General features: G+C 44.4%; 1 protein-coding gene across 4 annotated transcripts in view; it reads right to left on the bottom strand.

Annotated features, from left to right (window-relative positions):
- Nucleotides 1-13,719, bottom strand: part of sema3fb (sema domain, immunoglobulin domain (Ig), short basic domain, secreted, (semaphorin) 3Fb) — an 85,533-nt gene extending 71,814 nt beyond the window's left edge. For all 4 annotated transcript variants that reach the window (XM_061784456.1, XM_061784455.1, XM_061784458.1 and 1 more), the window contains exons 1-2: nt 13,291-13,719; nt 11,551-11,725 (exon numbers count right to left, since the gene is read on the bottom strand). In XM_061784456.1, coding sequence (XP_061640440.1) covers nt 11,551-11,668 — 118 coding nt within the window. In that variant the 5' untranslated portion in view covers nt 11,669-11,725; nt 13,291-13,719. The remainder of the gene's footprint in view (nt 1-11,550; nt 11,726-13,290) is intronic.
- Nucleotides 13,720-20,591: the final 6,872 nt, after the last annotated feature.

Here is a 20,591-nt window from a genome sequence, read left to right as displayed (position 1 = left end):
TGATGTAAAGTTGCTACGGTGAAGTTTTAGGTCAATGTTAAGCTTTTTTTTTCTGTCATTGGCTCTTACGTTGGTTTGAAGACTAAAGTAAATGCTAAAAACCATCAGTGCAAAAGTGCAACCAACCGTTTACCTTGTTAGCTGTCTCAATGTTGGCATTTTATTATTTCAGAATCAGAATCATCTTTATTTGCCAAGTATGTCCAAAAAACACACAAGGAATTTGTCTCCGGTAGTTGGAGCCGCTCTAGTACAGACAGTCAATTGACAGAGAACACTTTTGAGACATAAAGACTGACAAAAAAACTATCACTGAGCAATACAGGCTTGCTAGTTATGTGGTAATGCCGGTACATTATATATTGTTTTTTTTTTTTTGAAAAATGTGCAAAAAGATGCAGAGTCCTCTAGCACTTACAGCAGTTTGAAAGACTAATATTGCAATAGTCTGGTGCAATGACCATTGTGAAAAGGGTGCCGAGACTTCAAACGAGTAGTGCGATAATCTGGGACAATGTTGATTGTGCAAATGTTGCAGATACTCCTCAGTCAGTGTGCAAATGTAGCAGATGCTACTCTGCCATGAGTGGCCAGTATTGGTCAACAACAGATATGCAAATAGTGCAGCGTGGCGAGACTACTACAGTGAGTGCACGAGTAATGTATAATTGGCCCCACAGAAATGTGACAACAAACTCAAGTCAAAATATTGCCAGCATGTTGTAATGGAATTGTAGGATAGGTGTTTAAGAAGTTGATTGCGAGAGGGATGAAGCTGTTGGAATGTCTGCTAGTTTTAGTTTGCATTGATCGGTAGCGCCTACCTGAGGGAAGGAGCTAGAAGAGCTGGTGACCGGGATGTGGAGGGTCCGAGAGGATTTTGCACGCTCTTGTCTTAGTTCTGGCAGCGTGCAAGTCCTCAAGGGTGGGTAGGGAGGTACCGACAATCCTTTCAGCAGTTTTGATTGTCCGTTGTAGTCGGAGTTTGTCCTTTTTTGTAGCAGCACCAAACCAGACTGTGATGGAAGAACACAGGACTGATTCAATGTATAACTGTGTAGAACTGCCTCAGCAGCTCCTGTGGCAGGCCGTGCTTCCTCAGAAGCCGCAGCACTTCCTCTTCCTCTGCTGGGCCTTTTTGAGGACGGAGTCTCCTGAGAGACTGTAATTCCCAGGAACTTGATGGTCTCGACGGTTGACACAAGGCAGCTGGACACCGTGAGGGGCAGCTGTGGCGAAGGATGCCTCCTAAAGTCCACGATCATCTCTACAGTCTTGAGCGTGTTCAGCTCCAGGTTGTGTCAGCCGCACCACATTTCATAAAGGTTGAGGCTACAGAGATCATTCTCACAGTGTTAAATCTCCAAAGCAGCCCTCTGCTGTACATTAAATCTGCTTTCCAAAGTGAATATTTACAAGGTGACGTTGACCACCTGTCTTTGTTTACCTGCTCTTTGTTTGTGTTAGCAGACTCATAAAAGCCCACGAAAGAGCTGTAATGTAATTTAAAGATTTTGGGGCCAATTACACTTCCAATGCAGCCCTATGGGGGGCACAAGCCAGTGCAAACTGTAGGCCGGGCCCAAGCCCGGATATATGCAGAAGGTTGGTTCAGGAAGGGCTTCCGGGTTAAAACTTTGCCAAACAAATATGAGCGTTCATCCAAAGAATTCCATACCGGATCGGTCGCGGCCCGGGTTAACAACGTCCGCCTCAGACGTCGTCAACCTGCAGGGCGCCGGTGGAAATTCAGCTACTGTGGGTCGAAGTCGAAGAAGAAGAAGAAGAGGTGGAAAGCGGGTTCTTTGGCAGAAAGAGAAGAGGAAAGCACATAGCCTAGAAGTGAATGTGGGAACTTTGAATGTTGGGATTATGAAAGGAAAATCTCGGGAGTTGGTAGACGATGATTAGGAGAAAGGTTGATATATTGTGTGTCCAGGAGACCAGGTGGAAAGGCAGTAAGGCTACAAGTTTATGGGCAGGGTTTAAATTATTTTACCATGGTGTATATGGCAAAAGAAATGGAGTCGGGGTTATTTTAAATGTCTAATGCCTAAGAATGTCTTGGAGGTGAAAAGAGTATCAGATCGAGTGATGAGGCTGAAACTTGAAATTGAGGGTGTTATGTATAATGTGATTAGTGGCTATGCCCCACAGGTAGGATGGGATATAGAGGTGAAAGAGAAATTCTGGAAAGAGCTAGACGAAGTAGTTCTGAGCATCCCAGACAGAGAGAGAGTCATGATTGGTGCAGATTGTAATGGACATGTTAGTGAAGGAAAAAGGAGTGATGAAGATGTGTTGGTAAGTACAGCATCCAGGAAAGGAGCTTGGAGGGACAGATGGTGGTAGACTTTGCAAAAAGGAGGCAAATGGCTGTAGTGAACACTTTTTTTCCAGAAGAGGCAGGAACATAGGGTGACCTACAAGAGCGGAGGTAGAAGCACGCAGGTGGATTACATCTTGTGCAGACGATGTAATCTGAAGGAGCTTACCAACTGTAAGGTAGTGGTAGGGGAGAATGTGGCTAGACAGCATAGGTTGGTGGTGTGTAAGATGACTCTGGTGGTATTAGGAAGACAAAGGCAGAGCAAAGAACTATGTGATGGAAGCTGAGACAGGACGAGTGTTTTCGGGAAGAGGTGAAACAGGCTCTCGGTGGACAGGAGGAGCTTCCAGAAGACTGGACCACTGCAGCCAAGGTGAGCAGAGAGGTAGGCAGGAGAGTACTTGGTGTATCTTCTGGCAGGAAAGGAGAGAAGGAGACTTTGTGGTGGAACCTCACAGTACAGGAAATCATACAAGGAAAAAGGTTAGCTAAGAAGAAGTGGGACACTGAGCGGACCGAGGAGAGGCGAAAGGAATACATTGAGATGCGACTTAGGGTAAAGGTAGAGGTGGCAAAGGCCAAACAAGAGGCATATGATGACATGTATGCCAGGTTGGACACTAAAGAAGGCGAAAAGGATCTATACAGGCTGGCCAGACAGAGTGATAGAGATGGGAAGGATGTGCAGAAGGTTAGGGTGATTAAGGAGAGAGATGGAAATATGTTGACTGGTGCCAGTAGTGTGCTAGATAGATAGAAAGAATACTTCGAGGAGTGGATGAATGAGGAAAATGAGAGTAGAAGAGGCAAGTGTGGTGGACCAGGAAGTGGCAATGATTAGTCAGGGGGAAGTTAGAAAGGCATTAAAGAGGATGAAAAATGGAAAGGCGGTTGGTCCTGATGACATTCCTGTGGAGGTATGGAAGCATCTAGGAGAGGTGGCTGTGGAGTTTTTGACCAGCTTGTTCAATAGAATTCTAGCGCGTGAGAAGATGCCTGAGGAATGGAGGAAAAGTGTGCTGGTGCCCATTTTTAAGAACAAGGCTGATGTGCAGAGCTGTGGGAACTATAGAGGAATAAAGTTGATGAGCCACACAATGAAGTTTTGGGAAAGAGTAGTGGAGGCTAGACTCAGGACAGAAGTGAGTATTTTCTGTATGGTACCACAGATGCATTATTTGCCTCGAGGATGTTGATGGGAAAGTACAGAGAAGGTCAGAAGTAGCTACATTGTGTCTTTGTAGATCTAGAGAAAGCCTATGACAGAGTATCCAGAGAGGAACTGTGGTACTGCATACGGAAGTCTGGAGTGGCAGAGAAGTATGTTTGAATAATACATGTACGAGGGCAACAGAACAGTGGTGAGGTGTGCTGTAGGTGTGACAGATGAATTTAAGGTGGAGGTGGGACTGCATCAGGGATCAGCCCTGTGCCCCTTCCTTTTTGCAGTGGTGATGGACAGGCTGAGAGATGAGGTTAGACTGGAATCCCCATGGACAATGATGTTTGCAGATGACATTGTGATCTGCAGTGAAAGCAGGGAGCAGCTGGAGGAACTCTGTCCTCAGAGTGTAGCACTAGAGGGAAAAAACTGGGCACACTGAGTTGATATCTTAAAGGGTTTAAGATACAACGGCACTTGCATGACTGGAGACTCCACTCCACTCCTCTCCTCTCACACAATCCTTTCTCATATTAATGCTGTATAGAAGCAGACTGATGTACAGTGTAACCTCAGGTTAAAAACAACCTGGTTAACAAACCAATCGGATCACATAACACTTTTGGAGAAAAAACACCTAAATTGACAAACTATTTTCGATTTGTCATTTAAACGACCTGGAGAAGGATCTGTTGTGATTCATCTTGCACTGCGTAACCATCATTGGCTCTGTGCCTCACTCATTCCAAGGAACCTGCAGTATCTTTTATGCTTAGAACGGCTTCTAAGAAAAGGAAAACTGCTAGCGATAGTGTTTTTAGGAAGATAATTACGATATAAACAAGGAAGTTACAAGAATGGAGTTATTTTGTGGTCTTGCTGTGCAGTTTGTACTATTGTAGTAATAATAAATCAATCATGTGTGTAACTCTTTTATCAACACCCAAAGAAACCTAACATTGCTGCACACAAAGAGAGAAAGTAAAAACAAAACTTTAAAAAAAACAGTAAACCTTGAAGTAAGGCAGTGAAGTCCTTCTGTGGAAGCTAGAAACAGCTAGCTAGTGTAGCATCCGAGGTGTAGTGCTAAAAGTTCCTCTTTGACAGCCAAAGATGCAGCAACTAGTACTCTTTTAGAACAAACGCAAGGCATTTGCTTCAGCCACACACAACTAACAGTTGAACACCGCAACAACATAGTCACCTCTGCAACAAATCACCCCAGCATACAGCATTGTTTCCGTTCGCTATAGCTACACATCCCACAATGCGGCTTTCCCACATAGTTGGATGTGGTGCCCATTATCTGGTTAGAGTTGACCATCCATCCATTTTCGTCCGCTTATCAGAAGTCGGGTCGCAGGGACAGCAGCTTAAGCAGGGAAGCCCAGACTTCCTTCTCCCCAGCCACTTCGTCCAGCTCTTCCGGTGGGATCCCGAGGCGTTCCCAGCCCAGCCCGGAGACATAGTCTCTCTAGCGTGTCCTGGGTCGTCCCCAAGGCCTCCTCCCGGTCGGACATGCCCGGAACACCTCGGAGGCGTACAGGGGGATCCTAACCAGATGCCCGAGCCACCTTATCTGGCTCCTCTCGATGCGGAGGAGCAGCGGCTCAATTCTCATCCCCTCTCGGATGACCGAGCTTTTCACCCTATCTAATAGGGAGAGCCCAGACACCCTGGCGAGAAAACTCATTTCGGCCGCTAAATCTTGTTCTTTCTCGTGACCACAGGTGAGGGTAGGAACATAGATTGACTGGTAAATAAAGAGCTTTTCCTTTTGGCTCAACTCTTTCTTCACCATGACAGACAGATACAGAGACCGCATCACTGCTGACGCTGCACCGGTTTGCCTGTCAATCTTCCGGGCCATTCTTCCGACACTCATTAACAAGACCCCAAGATACTTGAACTCTTCCACTTGGGGCAGGATCTCTTCCCTGACCCAGAGAGGGAACGCAACTCTTTTCTAACTGAGGACCATGTTCTCTGATTTGGAGGTGCTGATTTTCATCCCAGCCGCTTCACACTCAGCTGCAAAGCGCTCCATCAAGAGCTGAAGGTCACGGCTTGATGAAGCCATCAGAACCACATCATCTGCAAAAAGCAGAGAGGCAATGCTGAGGCCACTAAACCGGGCCCCCTCAATACCTCGGCTGCGCCTAGAAATTATGTCCATGTGGTAATGAACAGAATCGGTGACAAAGGGGGCCTTGGCAGAGTCCAACTCTCACTGGAAACGAGTCCGACTTACTGCTGGATATGCGGACCAAACTCTGACTCCGGTCGTACAGGGATCGAACAACCCTTATTAGTGGGGCCGGTACCCCATATTCTTGGAGCACCCTCCACAGGACTCCACGAGAGACACGGTCAAACGCCTTCTCCAATTCCACAAAACACATGCAGACTGGTTGGGCGAACTCCCATGTACCCTCGAGGACACTTCTGAGGATGTAGAGCTGGTCCACTGTTCCACGGCCAGGACGAAAACCACACTGCTCCTCCTGAATCTGATAATCGACTTCCAGATTATCCATCCTCTCCAGAACCCCAGAATAGCCCTTACAGGGGAGACTGAGGAGTGTGCGTCCCCTGTAGTTGGACCACACCCTCCGGTCCCCCTTCTTAAAAAGGGGGACCACCAGCTCGGTCTGCCAATCGAGAGGCACTGTCCCCATGAAAGCCCGCATGGAGTTTGCTAAAAAAAAAAACATAAAAAAGATGGTGGGAAATAAGATTCTCTGGTCCGATGAGACCAAGATATAAATTGTTGGCCTTAATTCTAAACGGTATGTGTGGAGAAAACCAGGCGCTGCTCATCACCTGTCCAATACAGTCCCAAGAGTGAAGCATGGTGGTGGCAGCATCATGTGTGGGGGTGTTTTTCAGCTGCAGGGACAGGACGACTGGTTGCAATCAAAGGAAAGATGAATGCAGCCAAGTACAGGGAAATCCTGGACGAAAACGTTCTCCAGAGTGCTCAGGACCTCAGACTGGGCCGAAGGTTCACCTTTCAACAACAATGATGCTAAGCACACAGCTAAAATAATGAAGGAGTGGCTTCAGAACAACTCCGTGACTGTTCTTGAATGGCCCAGCCAGAGCCCTGACTTAAACCCAATTGAGAATCTCTGGAGAGACCTGAAAATGGCTGTCAACCAACGTTTACAACCCTAACAGAACTGGAAAGGATCTGCAAAGAGGAAGGGCAGAGGAGCCCCAAATCCAGGTCTGAAAAACTTGTTGCATCAATCCCAAAAAGATTAAAGGCTGCAATTAGCTCAAAAGGGTGCTTCAACTAAAAACTGAGCAAAGGGTCTGAATACTTATGGCTGTGTGATATTTCAGTTTTTCTTTTTCAATAAATCTGCAAAAATTTCAACAATTTTGGGGGTGCCGTGTGTACAGTATGGGGTGCCGTGTGTACATTAATGAGGGGAAAAAATTATCTTAAATGATTTTAGCAAATGACTGCAATATAAAAAAGAGTGAAATAATTAAGAGGTTCTGAATACTTTCCGGCGGCACGGTGGCCGACTGGTTAGAGCGTCAGCCTCACAGTTCTGAGGACCCGGGTTCAATCCCCGGCCCCGCCTGTGTGGAGTTTGCATGTTCTCCCCGTGCCTGCGTGGGTTTTCTCCGGGCACTCCGGTTTCCTCCCACATCCCCAAAAACATGCCTGAATTGGAGACTCTAAATTGCCCGTAGGCATGACTGTGAGTGCAAATGGTTGTTTGTTCCTATGTGCCCTGCGATTGGCTGGCAACCAGTTCAGGGTGTACCCCGCCTCCTGCCCGATGACAGCTGGGATAGGCTCCAGCACGCCCGCGACCCTAGTGAGGAGAAGCGGCTCAGAAAATGGATGGATGGATGGATGAATACTTTCCATACCCACTGTTTATATAGACCCTTTCCAAAAAAAACTGAATATCATGGAAAGTTGATTTATTTCCATAATTCCATTCAAAAAGTTAAATTATCATACATTATAGATTCAGGGCCCACAATTTAAACAATTTCAAGTATTTATTTGTTTATTTTTACATAATTTGGGCTACCAGCTCATAAAATCCACAAAATCAGAAATTCAAAAAATTAGAATACTGTGAAGAAATCAACATTTACTTCTCAGTTTTTGCAGAAAAAAAAAATTAGTGTCAGATGAAATCAATCAAAAAATGGTACTTTCAAAACGGGGGCACGGGGAGAATATTCGAACTCCACACAGGCTAGGCCGTATTATGATGGACAGTCGTCCAAATGCTGCCTATATATATATATATATATATATATATATATATAAACACAAACGGGAGGGGGGGAAGACGGTTGGTCGGTGATCGTTTATGATTGACCCCAAAGATCCTGACAGCCTGTCTTTTCATAATTTGGTTGCCTTATTTCTTACTCACGAATTCAAAATTTGCAGATTTTTAGAAGTTCCACATTTACTTTCTTGATAAAATACGTCTTTCTGGACTTGTTGGCGACAGCAGTCTTGTCTCAACTCATGTTAAAGTGTCAACTGATTAACTGTGGATTGATTTGTTTCACTCCTGCACCTCCTTCATTGACAAAGTTCTACGTCTAAAGTTTATCCCTCAGACCTTCTTGGCTTGTTGGAGATGATACATTTTCAAACATACATTCACAGAACAGTTTCACATTTTTGTTACAACATCATTCATTGCCTGCATGCATTGATTGCCCTGTCATAATGTACAACTGGAGTGTCATGTGCACAACTGAAAGCCATTGTAATGTCATTTGATCCCATTTACTACTTTCAGAGAAAAGCCACCCAAAAAAGAAGACTTAATAGGAATTACCTCCCCAGGCTTTTCAGCTACTGACTTAGTTGACAGCGAGCATGTTGTTCAGACACTTTAAAGCATCAATTTAAGGCTTAATAATAATTAAAAACAAGAAATTTACAACACTATTCTTCTGAAGTTGCAGCACCTTGCTAAAGCCAAAACTCCACATCATGATGCATCAGAGGAAGTACAGCCAGCTTGCCAAGGTGAGGACTACATGGGCCTCTCAAAAAGCAATTAAAGGAGATAGAGTTGCAATATTGAATGTAGGGGGTGCATTCCTCTGAGAGAAAAAGCTTCAGTCGACTGTGAAATTCATATTGACTGGAGAGCCAAAAACAACCAGGTAGGCAAGGCAGTCCAGCCTTTTTTTTTATTTTTAATTGTATTTTTTTTTTAAACCAAAACCACAGTCGTGCCTGCCGCAGACAGCAAATTATCTTACTTCAGTTCATCCATCACAGATGTGCCAATTTTAAAGCATCTAATAAGTAACTTCACTATGAACCGGTTTCTATGGATCAAAAAGCCCACACAAACACAAAGTAGGCACAACAACATAAAATTGTCAAAAAAAACACATGCTGCGTGTAAAAAGCTTTCTAAAATGATACTTCAAATGAAATATGAAAAAAGCTGGGCTCAGGATGTGCTCACTGATGTGTTAAATCCTCCTTGATTAAAGAAGGAAAACGACTTCAACAATGAATCGTGCGGGTCCACTTAATTAAGTCAACTTGTTCGAGGGAGTGCTGGGAAATGGAAAGCAAAGCAAACAGGGGCGCTTCTGCTCAGTTCCTCTGCTTTTCTCTTGATGCTAATCAAAGGCTTGATCTCAGAGCTGGACGAGCCTCAGGGATCTCGCTCTGCTTGACTGATCCTGGCAATTTGCTCTTGATAATATGGTGGACCCCTACAAAATCCATCTCACCTCTTCTGTACAGCCACAAACACACAAACGCAGACCATAAAATACACATCGCCTGGGAATGATCACATAATGGCCAGAAAGCCATTACACACATCATATTATCTCCCTTAATTGTACAGGGAAATGTAAGAAATGTGATTAAACACAGTCTGCAGTTAATTATCTGAAACTAGTGTATATCTCGGCGGCATAATGGCCGACTGGTTAACACATCTATCTCACAGTTCTGAGAACCCTGGTTCAAATCCAGCCTCTCCTGTGTGGAGTTTGCATGTTCCCCCCATGCCTGTGTGCGGTTTACTCCGGGTAAACTCCGGTTTCCTCCTACATCCCAAAAACATACATGGTAGGTTAACTGAAGTATCTACATTTCCCTTAGGTGTGAATGTGAGTGTGATGATCGTTTGTCTATATGTGCCCTGCAATTGGTTGGTGACCAGTTCAGGATGTACCCCACCTCTCGCCCAAAGTTAGCTGAGCTAGGCGCCAGCACACCCGCGACCCCAGTAAGGATAAGCGGTACAGAAAATGAAAAGATGAATAGTGTATAACTTATCAAAATCTGTGTATAACAGACAACAGTCTCAAATGTATTTTTGTTTCTCTAAATACACCTTGACAGATACAGTGGTTATTACAACTAACAACTAAAGGTCAGAACAAGGCCAGCAAATTAAAGTTGACATACAGTATTCTGCAACTTTTTTCAAAATTTAAAACAGTTTCCATGTGTCTTAAAATGTTTGTGATATGCTGTGTTTAAAATACCAGAAGCATCAAGAATAATATACAATACACACTTTTTACATCATTTTTCTTGTCTTGCCAAAATCAAGCGGTTTTAGGGCCTTCTAATGCAATCTCGCCCCATATAGTGCTGAGCCAATGGCGAGTCTGGCTTTCATTCAGATAGACAACTAGTGAGATGGATCTCACCGAGCGAGTGTTTGCACGTTCCGGCCGGCGTTTGGCAATCTCCTCTTTCTCGCAGCTCAGCGGCAGTGTGCACTGCATAAGGCTGCTTGATTTTACTTTTACGAAGCAAAGCCCAGAGTGTGGAAAACAAGCGAGCGTCCAAGACAATGAAAGCATTTTTTGTGGTGCATGGACACATTGCCAAACACGAACACCATTTGCCCCCTGTCCTACCAACAACTTAACCAAGCAATCAAGTTTTTTTTATTTCTTTTTTTTTGTTTTTTTGTTTTTTAAATCAGACGCCAACATTTTATCTAACACTCATCTGTCAACCCCAGAAAACCTAATGCAGCTCTGCTAACCTTTTGGCATTGACATGATGGTGCTTCGCCCACCGCTTCAAATGGTTCTTTCGCGCTAGAGCACAGGTGTCAAACTAAAGGCCCGGGGGCCAAATCTGGCCCACCAAATCATTTTATGTGGCCCGCGAAAGCAAATGATTCTTGCTCAAATTCTCATATGTAATAAATAGCATTGTTGAGCTATTGCAAGTTACTGTTACTGTTTACAGTAACTCAGTTGAACAAACTATTACCCTTGACTTCTGATTTCAAAACTAGGTAGCCATCAATTTGTTGTGTGTATGTAATAGTATTATGAGGTGACTAAACAGTTACATGGTTTCACAGTCAACGGCCCTCTGAGGGAAACCGTGACTACAATGTGACCCGCGACAAATATGAATTTGACACACCTGCTCTAGAGCCTTGCTGCCTAGTCATATGCTGAGAAACTCGGTGTGGGGATGGTTGTTATGTTAATTAGGCCAATTGCTTCGTATTTCAGACACATTTTCGGAAATAGGCAGACAACTAAAGATTTATTGGGTTGTTTAATGTTAGACTTCAAGAGTGGGCAGGCACTCTAGAGCCCCAACTATTTATATACAAGCATTCAAAAGTAAATTCGGTATCGATAATCTGTACCCTTTCAAATCATTCTTTCAGGCCATTTTAAAATGACAGTCTGAGTTATAAGTTCCTATGCAGTTCCACAATTATTCAAACCAAAAAGACTCCAATTATACAAATTTTAGCAGGCACACAGGAGTCCAAAAATTGGTGGAATAAAAGGAAGACTAACAACAGAGGGGGATGGATTGAGGTGAGAAACATCCATCCTATTCCATCAAATTCCTACAGTGCTTATTAAGTTCAGAGTCATGTTGAGGGTGGTGGGGTCCAAACTTGTTGCGTGTCAATCTCAGGGGGGGTTTTAATGAAGCATTGAGCCCGTGTTAGTCGCTACCCAGCAATGTAAACTACTGTAAAAATAATGGTCTGCAACAAGTCAGGGAAATAAATAAATGTAATTAAACATTAACAGGTCTTACCTTTGAAGGAGACGAAGACACGAGGTGCAGCCAGTGGGTCATTGCTCAATGGGTTCTCCAGAGCAAAGCTGCACAGTGCCAGCAGGGTGTGGACTGTCCACAGACTGTGCAGCTGCATGGCCGATCAACTTCCAGTAGCACACAATCAGTGATTTAACCAAAAAAAATAAACAATCTGCAGGAACAAAATTGAGCCCATGAGATAAAAACCTACATATTATAAATCTTACAGATTTTTTTTCCCGTTTATTTTTTATTTATTATTTTTTTATTATTAATTTATGTGCAATCTCAACACAGTGGCTCCCGCGGGGCTCATCCCTGCAGGTTTTGGAAACGCAGCCCTGAACTTAAACTGGACGCCTGACACAGTCAATGAAGGCAGATGGAACTGAGCCAAGCTTTTGGAGATTTGTTATACATTTCCGTTTGGCAAACAAAATTGTGTGTGTGTGTGTGTTTTCCATCTCCACAAAAAAATAAAATAAAAAAAGAAGCACATTCCTATCTAACAACATAATTTGAATCTAACAATTCTCAATATGTATTCACCTAACAGCATGTTATAACATGTCCTCATGGTTACTTGGGACATACAATGCATGGATGGCACGAGTGAAAATAAAATATCGTTTACATTTGCTTACTAACAATACAGTGGTTGCCAGCAACAATGATACATTTGGTTAAATAGTGATGGCAACCGGAGAAAAAACGCAATATATTTGGGACAAATATTTGTCATCTCTGGTGTCTGATGAATTAAAAATAATAATAATATATTTTTTAAAAACACACACACAATTCTACCAGACAGCACAGTGACCCAAGCGACTAAACCCTATACAGTAATTGGGATTATCGTTCTGCCATACACCCTGTACAATTGGACTTGGTGTCCACTTTTCAAAAGTCTGCAAAGACTATGGGCTCCCAAATTGCCTTGCCAGAGTGGATTTATGAGCAAAACCAGCTGTTTAAACCCGTTTTTGATTGACAATTTGTTAACCAGCCAGCTGTTTATTCTCAGACAGAAGCCAAGTCTTTCACACCAGCAGATGAAATCAAACAAGGCACTGAGAGCAGATGACAGTGAGGAGAGTAGGAGGTTGACTCTTTTCAAGGGAATCCATGAAAAGGTAAACATGTCCACTATTCACATTTAGTATTTTGTATATTTAAATGCATTCACCATAAGTAGAATTTGGGGCACCTCTGTAAACAAAACATTTCAGCTTTGGAAATAATAAATCATTAATTACTCTATGTACAGTATATGTACATTAAAGCAGCCGCATTATGGAGGTATCAATCTCCCAAATTGCTAAAGACTCACTCCCTTATAAATCCCTACCAGGATGATTAGATCCATTCCTCTAAAATCCCATTAAATATGAAAGGCTGAGGGTGAAAATAATAAAGGTGGGATGTAAAATGTTGCCGAAATGGGATCTAAACTGAGACGTTTGTGCGACAGACTGACAGGCTTGGCTACACATGGGCGACAGAACAGTAAACAGTCTGGTGCGGTATTAAGAGCACAAGTTCAACTGAAAAGCGGCACAACAGCATTTCATTCATAGTTTGAACACTCTCTTATTGAAATACTACTCAAGTCAAATTGAAAATATATACGGGAGGTAGTCAAATAGTTGATGTCAGCGAATATTATTAAATACATTGCAGCTACGGTCAACATGGCATGACGGCAAGCATTGTAACCGAAAAACAAAACCCTACCTGGCTATCACAGCGTCTAGATTAAAGGCCAAAACTTCAGATCCACTATTGGCAGTCAGTGAAGAAGAAACAAAACAAAAAATCCAATAACGATCACTTCCGAGTCCAAGTTGAGTTCAATAATACTTAAATCCCGGCCGGTGCTGATACTGAACGGTCCTTGTTTAGAGGCAACAGTGTACCTGTGCGTCCTCCGCGTGGCTATATCAGCATGACAATAAAATGAACAATTCAAAAGGAAAAAGGTTGTTGGCTGTTTTTTTTTTTTTTTCACTTCAGTCTTGACAGAGCGCGAAAGGCGAGCAGCACAATCCACATCTCTTGCTGGGGTGGAAAGCAGCGTGAAACTATTAAGTCCCCGAGGTGGAAGAGGTCCAGGCACGCAGCGTGGGTTCTTCACGAAAAGTTGGCCACTCCTGACTGGAGAGAGGCGGGGCGGGAGCAGGTGGATGCGGAGGCCGGCCGGTGGAGAACACACCCACGGGGCGGGCAACACCGAGGTGAGGCGGGCCGTCCTTTCGCCGACCGGCCGGGGGAGATACTGGACTTTCCTCCAGTATTGTACCTCTGTCATCCATCAAAGCAAAACGTATTTTTACACTCGTCCATTTGGAAAATGTGGAAGGAATAATTAGTAAAAAAAAAAAAGCTTCAAAATTTTAAGGCAACATTTGTATCGTATTTATGTTTTCCAAAGACAGAAGGCCTATCTAACCTTAAGATCAGTCTTGGTGGACAAAGCATCAGTATGTTATACATTCATTCACCAGACACACCTATTGGGGCACTTGCAAATTCTAATCTAATCGAAAACAAGTCAAACAATCTGCAGTTAAGACAAATCTGCTCAGTTTTGTTTGATTTAACAAAGGTCCATTGTTGTTGTTAAAATCTGCATTGATTAATAATTGGACTGCATCGGAGGTGTTTCAAATATGTGTCCCTCTCGTGTATGTTATAAAGGGCGCTTAAATGTTTAGAAACACTTGTTAGTATATTATCATATTCATATAATAAACATTTTGTTAAATGAAAACCTCTTCAACTAAATCTAAATTCAGCTACATTTCATTTTGCAAAACCTTTACTTTTTTGTAAATAAATCTACAGTATTGATCATGAAGCTGTACCTATTGATGTCCTACTGTGGTATCTTGACTTATGAGTTTAATTCGTGACGTGACCAACCTCGTAAGCGTAAGCGTAAATAGAAAAAAATAGTCAGAAAAACAGGTGGGAAAAAAATTAGTCAGAAAAACAGAAAAAAATAGTCAGAAAAACAAAGCCCTAAAAAATATTACTCAGAAAAACAGGAGTTTTTTTTTTTTTATCCAAGTGAATACAATACACTTCCGTAGTAACTCCATTTACTCACATGTCAAAAAAATTTCCCCATTGAAATTAATTGCCCCTATCACAAAGTCAGCTGGGATAGGCTCCAGCTCACCCATGACCCTAATGACAAGTGATATAGAAAATGGATGTTGGATGTAGAACAAACAGTACAGGGGTTCATAAGTTATGTGGGTTTCCAGCCTTAAATAACACAAAGTAGACATCCTGGAGTCTATTTTGTAAATCTGGCGCAGGGGGCAGCGTAAATCTGTGGGTCTTTTTTTTTTTTTTTTTTTTTTTTGTCCTGTTCGGCTGAAAATCTGTATCCCTTTTATGCCAGAACATTTTTACTGTGTCACAGTGGAGTTTTGATGCTTCCGCTTATAATTGAGGTTTATTGAAAATCAGACTTGATCAGTCGAACAGAAAAAAGTTTCTAGAAGGGAGAGAGAAAAAAAGACAAAAGACAAAGCACTAATTGTACACAGGATGAGAGAAGTAAATCATTACATCATCTACAACAATGAAACATTAAATATGAGTGTTGCATGGGGCTGTAGTGCTACACCCTGTGAGGGAAGGACAGGACAAGATAGAACAGGACAAGGACAGGAGAATAAGCATGCAGGACAAGGGTCGTGAACCTGGCCATACAACTGAAGTGTAGTGGGATTGATTATCCATCCATCCATCCATCCATTTTCTGAGCCGCTTCTCCTCACTAGGGTCGCGGGCGTGCTGGAGCCTATCCCAGCTGTCATCGGGCAGGAGGTGGGGTACACCCTGAACTGGTAGCCAGCCAATCGCAGGGCACATACAAACAAACAACATTCGCACTCACATTCACACCTACGGGCAATTTAGAGTCCCCAATTAATGCATGTTTTTGGGATGTGGGAGGAAACCGGAGTGCCCGGAGAAAACCCACGCAGGAACGGGGAGAACATGCAAACTACACTCAGGCCGGACAGGGGATTGAACCCCACTCCGGCCTGAACTGTGAGGCTGACGCTCTAACCAGTCGGCCACCGTGCCATCGGGATTGATTATGTAAATTATAAAAGTAAACAGGACGAGTGTATAAGTGAGGGGATACACAAGCGATTTGCATATTCATGAGTTATTTGTCGTATTAACTGCGTGACTCCACACCCAGTGAAAGAGTCCTAGGGGTGTGTGCCTGCGGATACATGCAAGTGAATTGACACCATTTTACTTGCACAAAGACTGACAGAAGTGTCCTGTAATTGCTGTGGCCGCACCGCGGTGGCTGAGGATCCCACCCAATCAATCGAGGGGTGGGATCAGGCCCAGGGGTCCACCCGAGAGCAGACCGGCGGACGGGACACGTCCCACACCGAAGGACCCAGGCCAGTCCGCCTGCCCATCCGAGGCGCCTGACAACCGACCACCCAGTGGGGGCCGTAGGTACCCAATGCCACCCCCAAGCCAACCAAAGGGCAGAGGGGCAGGGCACACGGACCGGGAAACAGCACAGACATGCTGAAACTCGATCTGACACCCACACCCATACAAATATCCCAGGAACCATTTGATATGTGTATTTGCCCAGATGTGATTAGTGAGAAAAATATATACAGTGAGTGGTGTAAGTGTGTGCTAAGAGAGTGATTAAGAGGCATGGCTCCTGCAGGTCGGCAACCACCGACGAAGAGGGCCACCCCACCCAGACCTGCAGCATTGATGTTAATAGCTTGTTTGTTTTTCCAGTTTAATAGAATTGTTTTCTTAGCGGTAGCTAACGCGACAAGTAATGATTATGAATATTTATTATGGAGGTCAATTATGCTTAAGTCGCCAAGTATGCAAAATCTTGGGGAAAGTGGAATCCTGCATTTCAAAATATATTTGAGAGTTTTTGTATAACCGAAGACCAAAAGCATTGAATTGGTGTACATTCCCATATAGCATGAAAATAGGTGTCTGGGGTATTTTTGGTGCATTGCACGGATATATTAGATGGAGAGAAGCCCATTTTAGTGTACTGAGGAAAGTATGTTCTGTGGAGCACTTTATATTGTATAAACTGTAGATTAGTGTTTTTTGTCATTCTAAACGTATTGTTACAAATCTGTATCCAGTAGTTATGGTCAGCAGAAATGGAGGTCTTCTTCCCATTTGGTGATTGGTAAGTACATTGATTTACTACACGAAATTAATTATAAACTTTTGAGTGATTTATTTTACATTGCGGGAGAAGCCTCATTATTTGCTTGACAAACTCCAGCAGTTCGAGGGTGCGCTGCAGTGTTGGTATTCTTTTTTTTATTGCTGCTTTTAATTTATTGTATTGAAGAAAGTTTCCGGCTGTTATTTGGAATTCTTGCAAAGTTCATCACGTGTCCTAAAACATTATTGTTAAATAGTTGTTGTAGGTGGTTAATTCCATGTTTTTCCGATGTACTAAAATGAAGAGGAATATTATTCATTTCAAAATCTGGATTATGACAGATTGGAGAGAGCATACTGGATGCTAATTGAGATCCTGTAGATTCTAAACTTTGCCACCAAGCTGTTAAGGTGGATGCAATTATTGGATTCTTGAAACATTTATGGCGTTTAAGACTAGTAGAAATGAATGGGAGTTTGGGGAGTTTGATGTTGTTGCAGTCTATTTGTTCCAATTCTAGCCAAGAAGAGGTATTGTAATTGGTTAGCTAAATAATAGTGTTTAAAGTTGAGAGCATTTAGGCGTCCCTCCTGTTTACTTTTCTGAAGAGTGGATAGACTGATTCTATTTTTCACATTTTTTGATTACAGCAGAATCTAGGGTTTGAAACCATTTAAATGTTGGTTTAAATGGAATCATTGAAAATAAATAATTTATTTGAGGTAAGGTTTTCATTTTTATTGTAGCTGTTCTTCCCAGTAATGATATAGGCAAGTTATTCCAGCGTTTTAAATCAGCTGATATTTTTTTCCAGAAGTGGTGTGTAGTTTCGATTGGTTATCTCTGTGAGTTTTGACGAAATATTGATACCTAAATACTTAATGTTTCCTATAGGAATAGGGTAATCTGGGATTTGATCTGCAGTGCAATGTCAATTCCACTCATGTCCAATCAAAGCGACTCCTCTCCTTTCTTTTAAACGAGGTGAAATGACAGTCTCACAAGGAGACATCTGTGTGCCAAAGAGGACGAGGCAATCTGTGCATGACTGGAGGATTTTCACTGCTCTTTGTCAGTGTGGCAACAGACAATGTGAGCGGGTACTCTTATAAAATACAGAATGAGCTGGTGATAACCGCTGGTGACTTAAATATTTCCGTGGGCCTCATGTATCTATCCCCACCCCCGATCCTTCATGCCATAGCTATGCCTGCCAGTAGGATGATTGATTGATTGGTTAATTAATTAAGTAAATAATTAATTTATTAATTATTAATAATAATAATGTCACGATCGGATGGAGGCTGGACCCAAGAACAGGCGGAGGCTGAGAGGTTGTGATGAACAGTTTATTGAAAAAATGAAAATGTAACTGGTCCTTGAGGTGCATTGGTGGGTTCTTGAGGCAGGAAATGCGTAGCAGGCGGTGACGAGGGCAGCCGGCTGGGTGCAAGGAACATAGAGGGAACACTAAGCACAAGGAGAGACACAGAGGTCAGAAAGGAGACGAGGAATTGAGTAGGCTTACTTCGAGATTGAGGAGCCGTGGTACCGCTGTAGAAGCTTTAATACTCTGGCGAGAGTTTCCGGGATTTGGTCAAGCTTATATGCAGGTGGTAATGAGGGCTGATTGCTGACAGGTGCGCGGCCAAGGAAGGTGATGGAAAGAGAGAGGGGAGGGGAGACAGCAAAGCGCCACCCAGGCCCCAACAATGGAACTGCAGGGAAGCTCATGACAGTGCCCCCCTCTCAACGGATGCCTCCCGGCATTTTGCCAGGCTTACCCGGGCAAATCCATCAGAAGGGAGTCATCGAGGATCATCTTATGGGAAATCCAGGAATGCGCCTACGGACCATACCCCTCCCAGTCAACCAAGACCTGGAACCCCCTCCCGCTGGGCCTCGTCGTTTGTTATGTTCCACGTCCTTCCACACAGCCTGGACCCTTTTGAGGTGATCTTTAACCGTGGGAACCGCCACCGCCTGCTCCTGTTCTTTGAATAATGAGGGTTGGAAACCGTAGCAAGCCATGAACATGGAAATACCGGTAGCGGAGCTGGTAAGGGATTTTTGGGCATATTCAATCCAAAGGAGGAACGAGCTCCAGGAGGAGGGGTTGCGTGTGGCAACACAGCGGAGGGCCGATTCCAGGGACTGATTTGCCGGTTCCATCTGGCCGTTGGTCTTTGGGTGATAACCCAAAGACAAGCTGGCTGCTGCGCCAATTGCTCAACAGAATTCCTTCAAGACCAGGGATGAGAACTGAGGACGTCTGTCGGGGGACAATGTCGATGGGGATACCGTGGAGTCTAAAGACATGCTGGACAAGGAGGTTAGCAGTTTCAAAGGCAGATGGAACTTTGGGGAGGGGCATATAATCAACATATTTGGAAAAGCGATCGATGATAGTGAGAATGACCGAGTTACCTTCAGAGTGGGGTAGGCCGGTAACGAAGTCCACAGCGATGTGGGACCAAGGGCAGCTTGGGATAGGCAAGGGACGCAGCAGCCCACCTGGGGGCAGGTGTGAAGACCTCGGGCGCAGATGGAGTAGCTTGGACGAATCATGGGTGTCTTTGATGAGGCTGGGCTTCGGTTGGGTCGGCTTTCGATCGGGTGGGTGGGTGGGGCTGTGGAGTGGGGCTGTGCCGGCGTTGGGATGGCTGGCAGGATGGGCGGCTGGCTGCGCTTTTGCCCTGATGGGTTTTGCCGTTTGTTTTGGTCTTTGGGCCGGCATGGACGCCGATGGCAGGGGGGGTGATAGGATGGTGGAGAAACTTAGCTTCGCTGTGGCAGCTTTGCGTCATGGTGGATAGGTACGAGGTTCGCATGGGCATTGTCTCACCGTGTCGCGGGTGCTGGCCTTGCGGCTCGTTGGGGGTGGGTCGGCGTTTTGTGGTGTTTGGTTCCATCCATTGAAGGGGAGGGGAGCCCCCCCACTTTTGGCCTCGCCGGTTCCGGTTCCATATTTCAGTTCTGGGCAGGCCTCTGTTCCGGTTCTGCGGTGGGTTTTTGGCTTGATATTGAGTGCCCAACCCTATGCACGACGGGCACTTAACTTGGGCTCGTTTTGGCGGGCTATTACTTTTTTTTTTTTGGGTGGCTGCTGGCTCCTGCGTTGGGCCCTGTTGATGGCTAGGGCCCCCAAGCTCTCCGGGAGTGATGGGAGCAGTGGCGGCGGTGGGGAGGGTTGGGCGTAGGGGGCGGTGGTCCGGTGCCCTTGCCCCTCCCCTTGTCATGGGTGTGTTACGGTTGTTGTCTTCCCAATGTCTTGTACACACCTGCTCCTGAGAGCATCTTCCCCACCTGTGCCTCGTTTACCCGAATTACCCCATGCATTTAACCTCGTGTCTCATTCTTTCTGGTCGCCAGTTCGTTGTACCTTGTTGTCACGTTCCAGCATTCCTTGTTTCCACATCATCGACTCATAGTAAGCCTAGACCCTGTTCTCATAATTGACCTTGCCTTTTTGCCTCACGTTTTTTGGATACTGTTGCCATTGCGGATTGCCTGCCTGTGTACCGACCTCTGCCAGTTTATTAAACCTCTCTTTTTTTAAACTGTCCATTTGAATTGGAGTTGTGCATTTTGGGTCCTGTCCTTTGTTCCGTTCATGACACCCCTTGGGAGGGGTCGGGGCGCTCCGGTCTGGCTCGGGACCTCCCTGGGTCCTGGTTGGTCGGTGGCGTACCCCTGGTTGGGTCCACTGCTAGACGAGCTCACTGACTCAACTGTTCTGCTGTGGTTCTCACCCCTAGTCCCCTTGTCCACTCTGTCCACCTGTCTGTCCCCTAAAACCCTTTTCTGTCCGGCTGCATTTTCAATAAACATCAGA

This window comes from Phyllopteryx taeniolatus, chromosome 9 (assembly GCF_024500385.1).
Source record: "Phyllopteryx taeniolatus isolate TA_2022b chromosome 9, UOR_Ptae_1.2, whole genome shotgun sequence".
NCBI lineage: Eukaryota > Metazoa > Chordata > Actinopteri > Syngnathiformes > Syngnathidae > Phyllopteryx > Phyllopteryx taeniolatus.
This window is presented reverse-complemented; position numbering and strand designations above follow the sequence as displayed.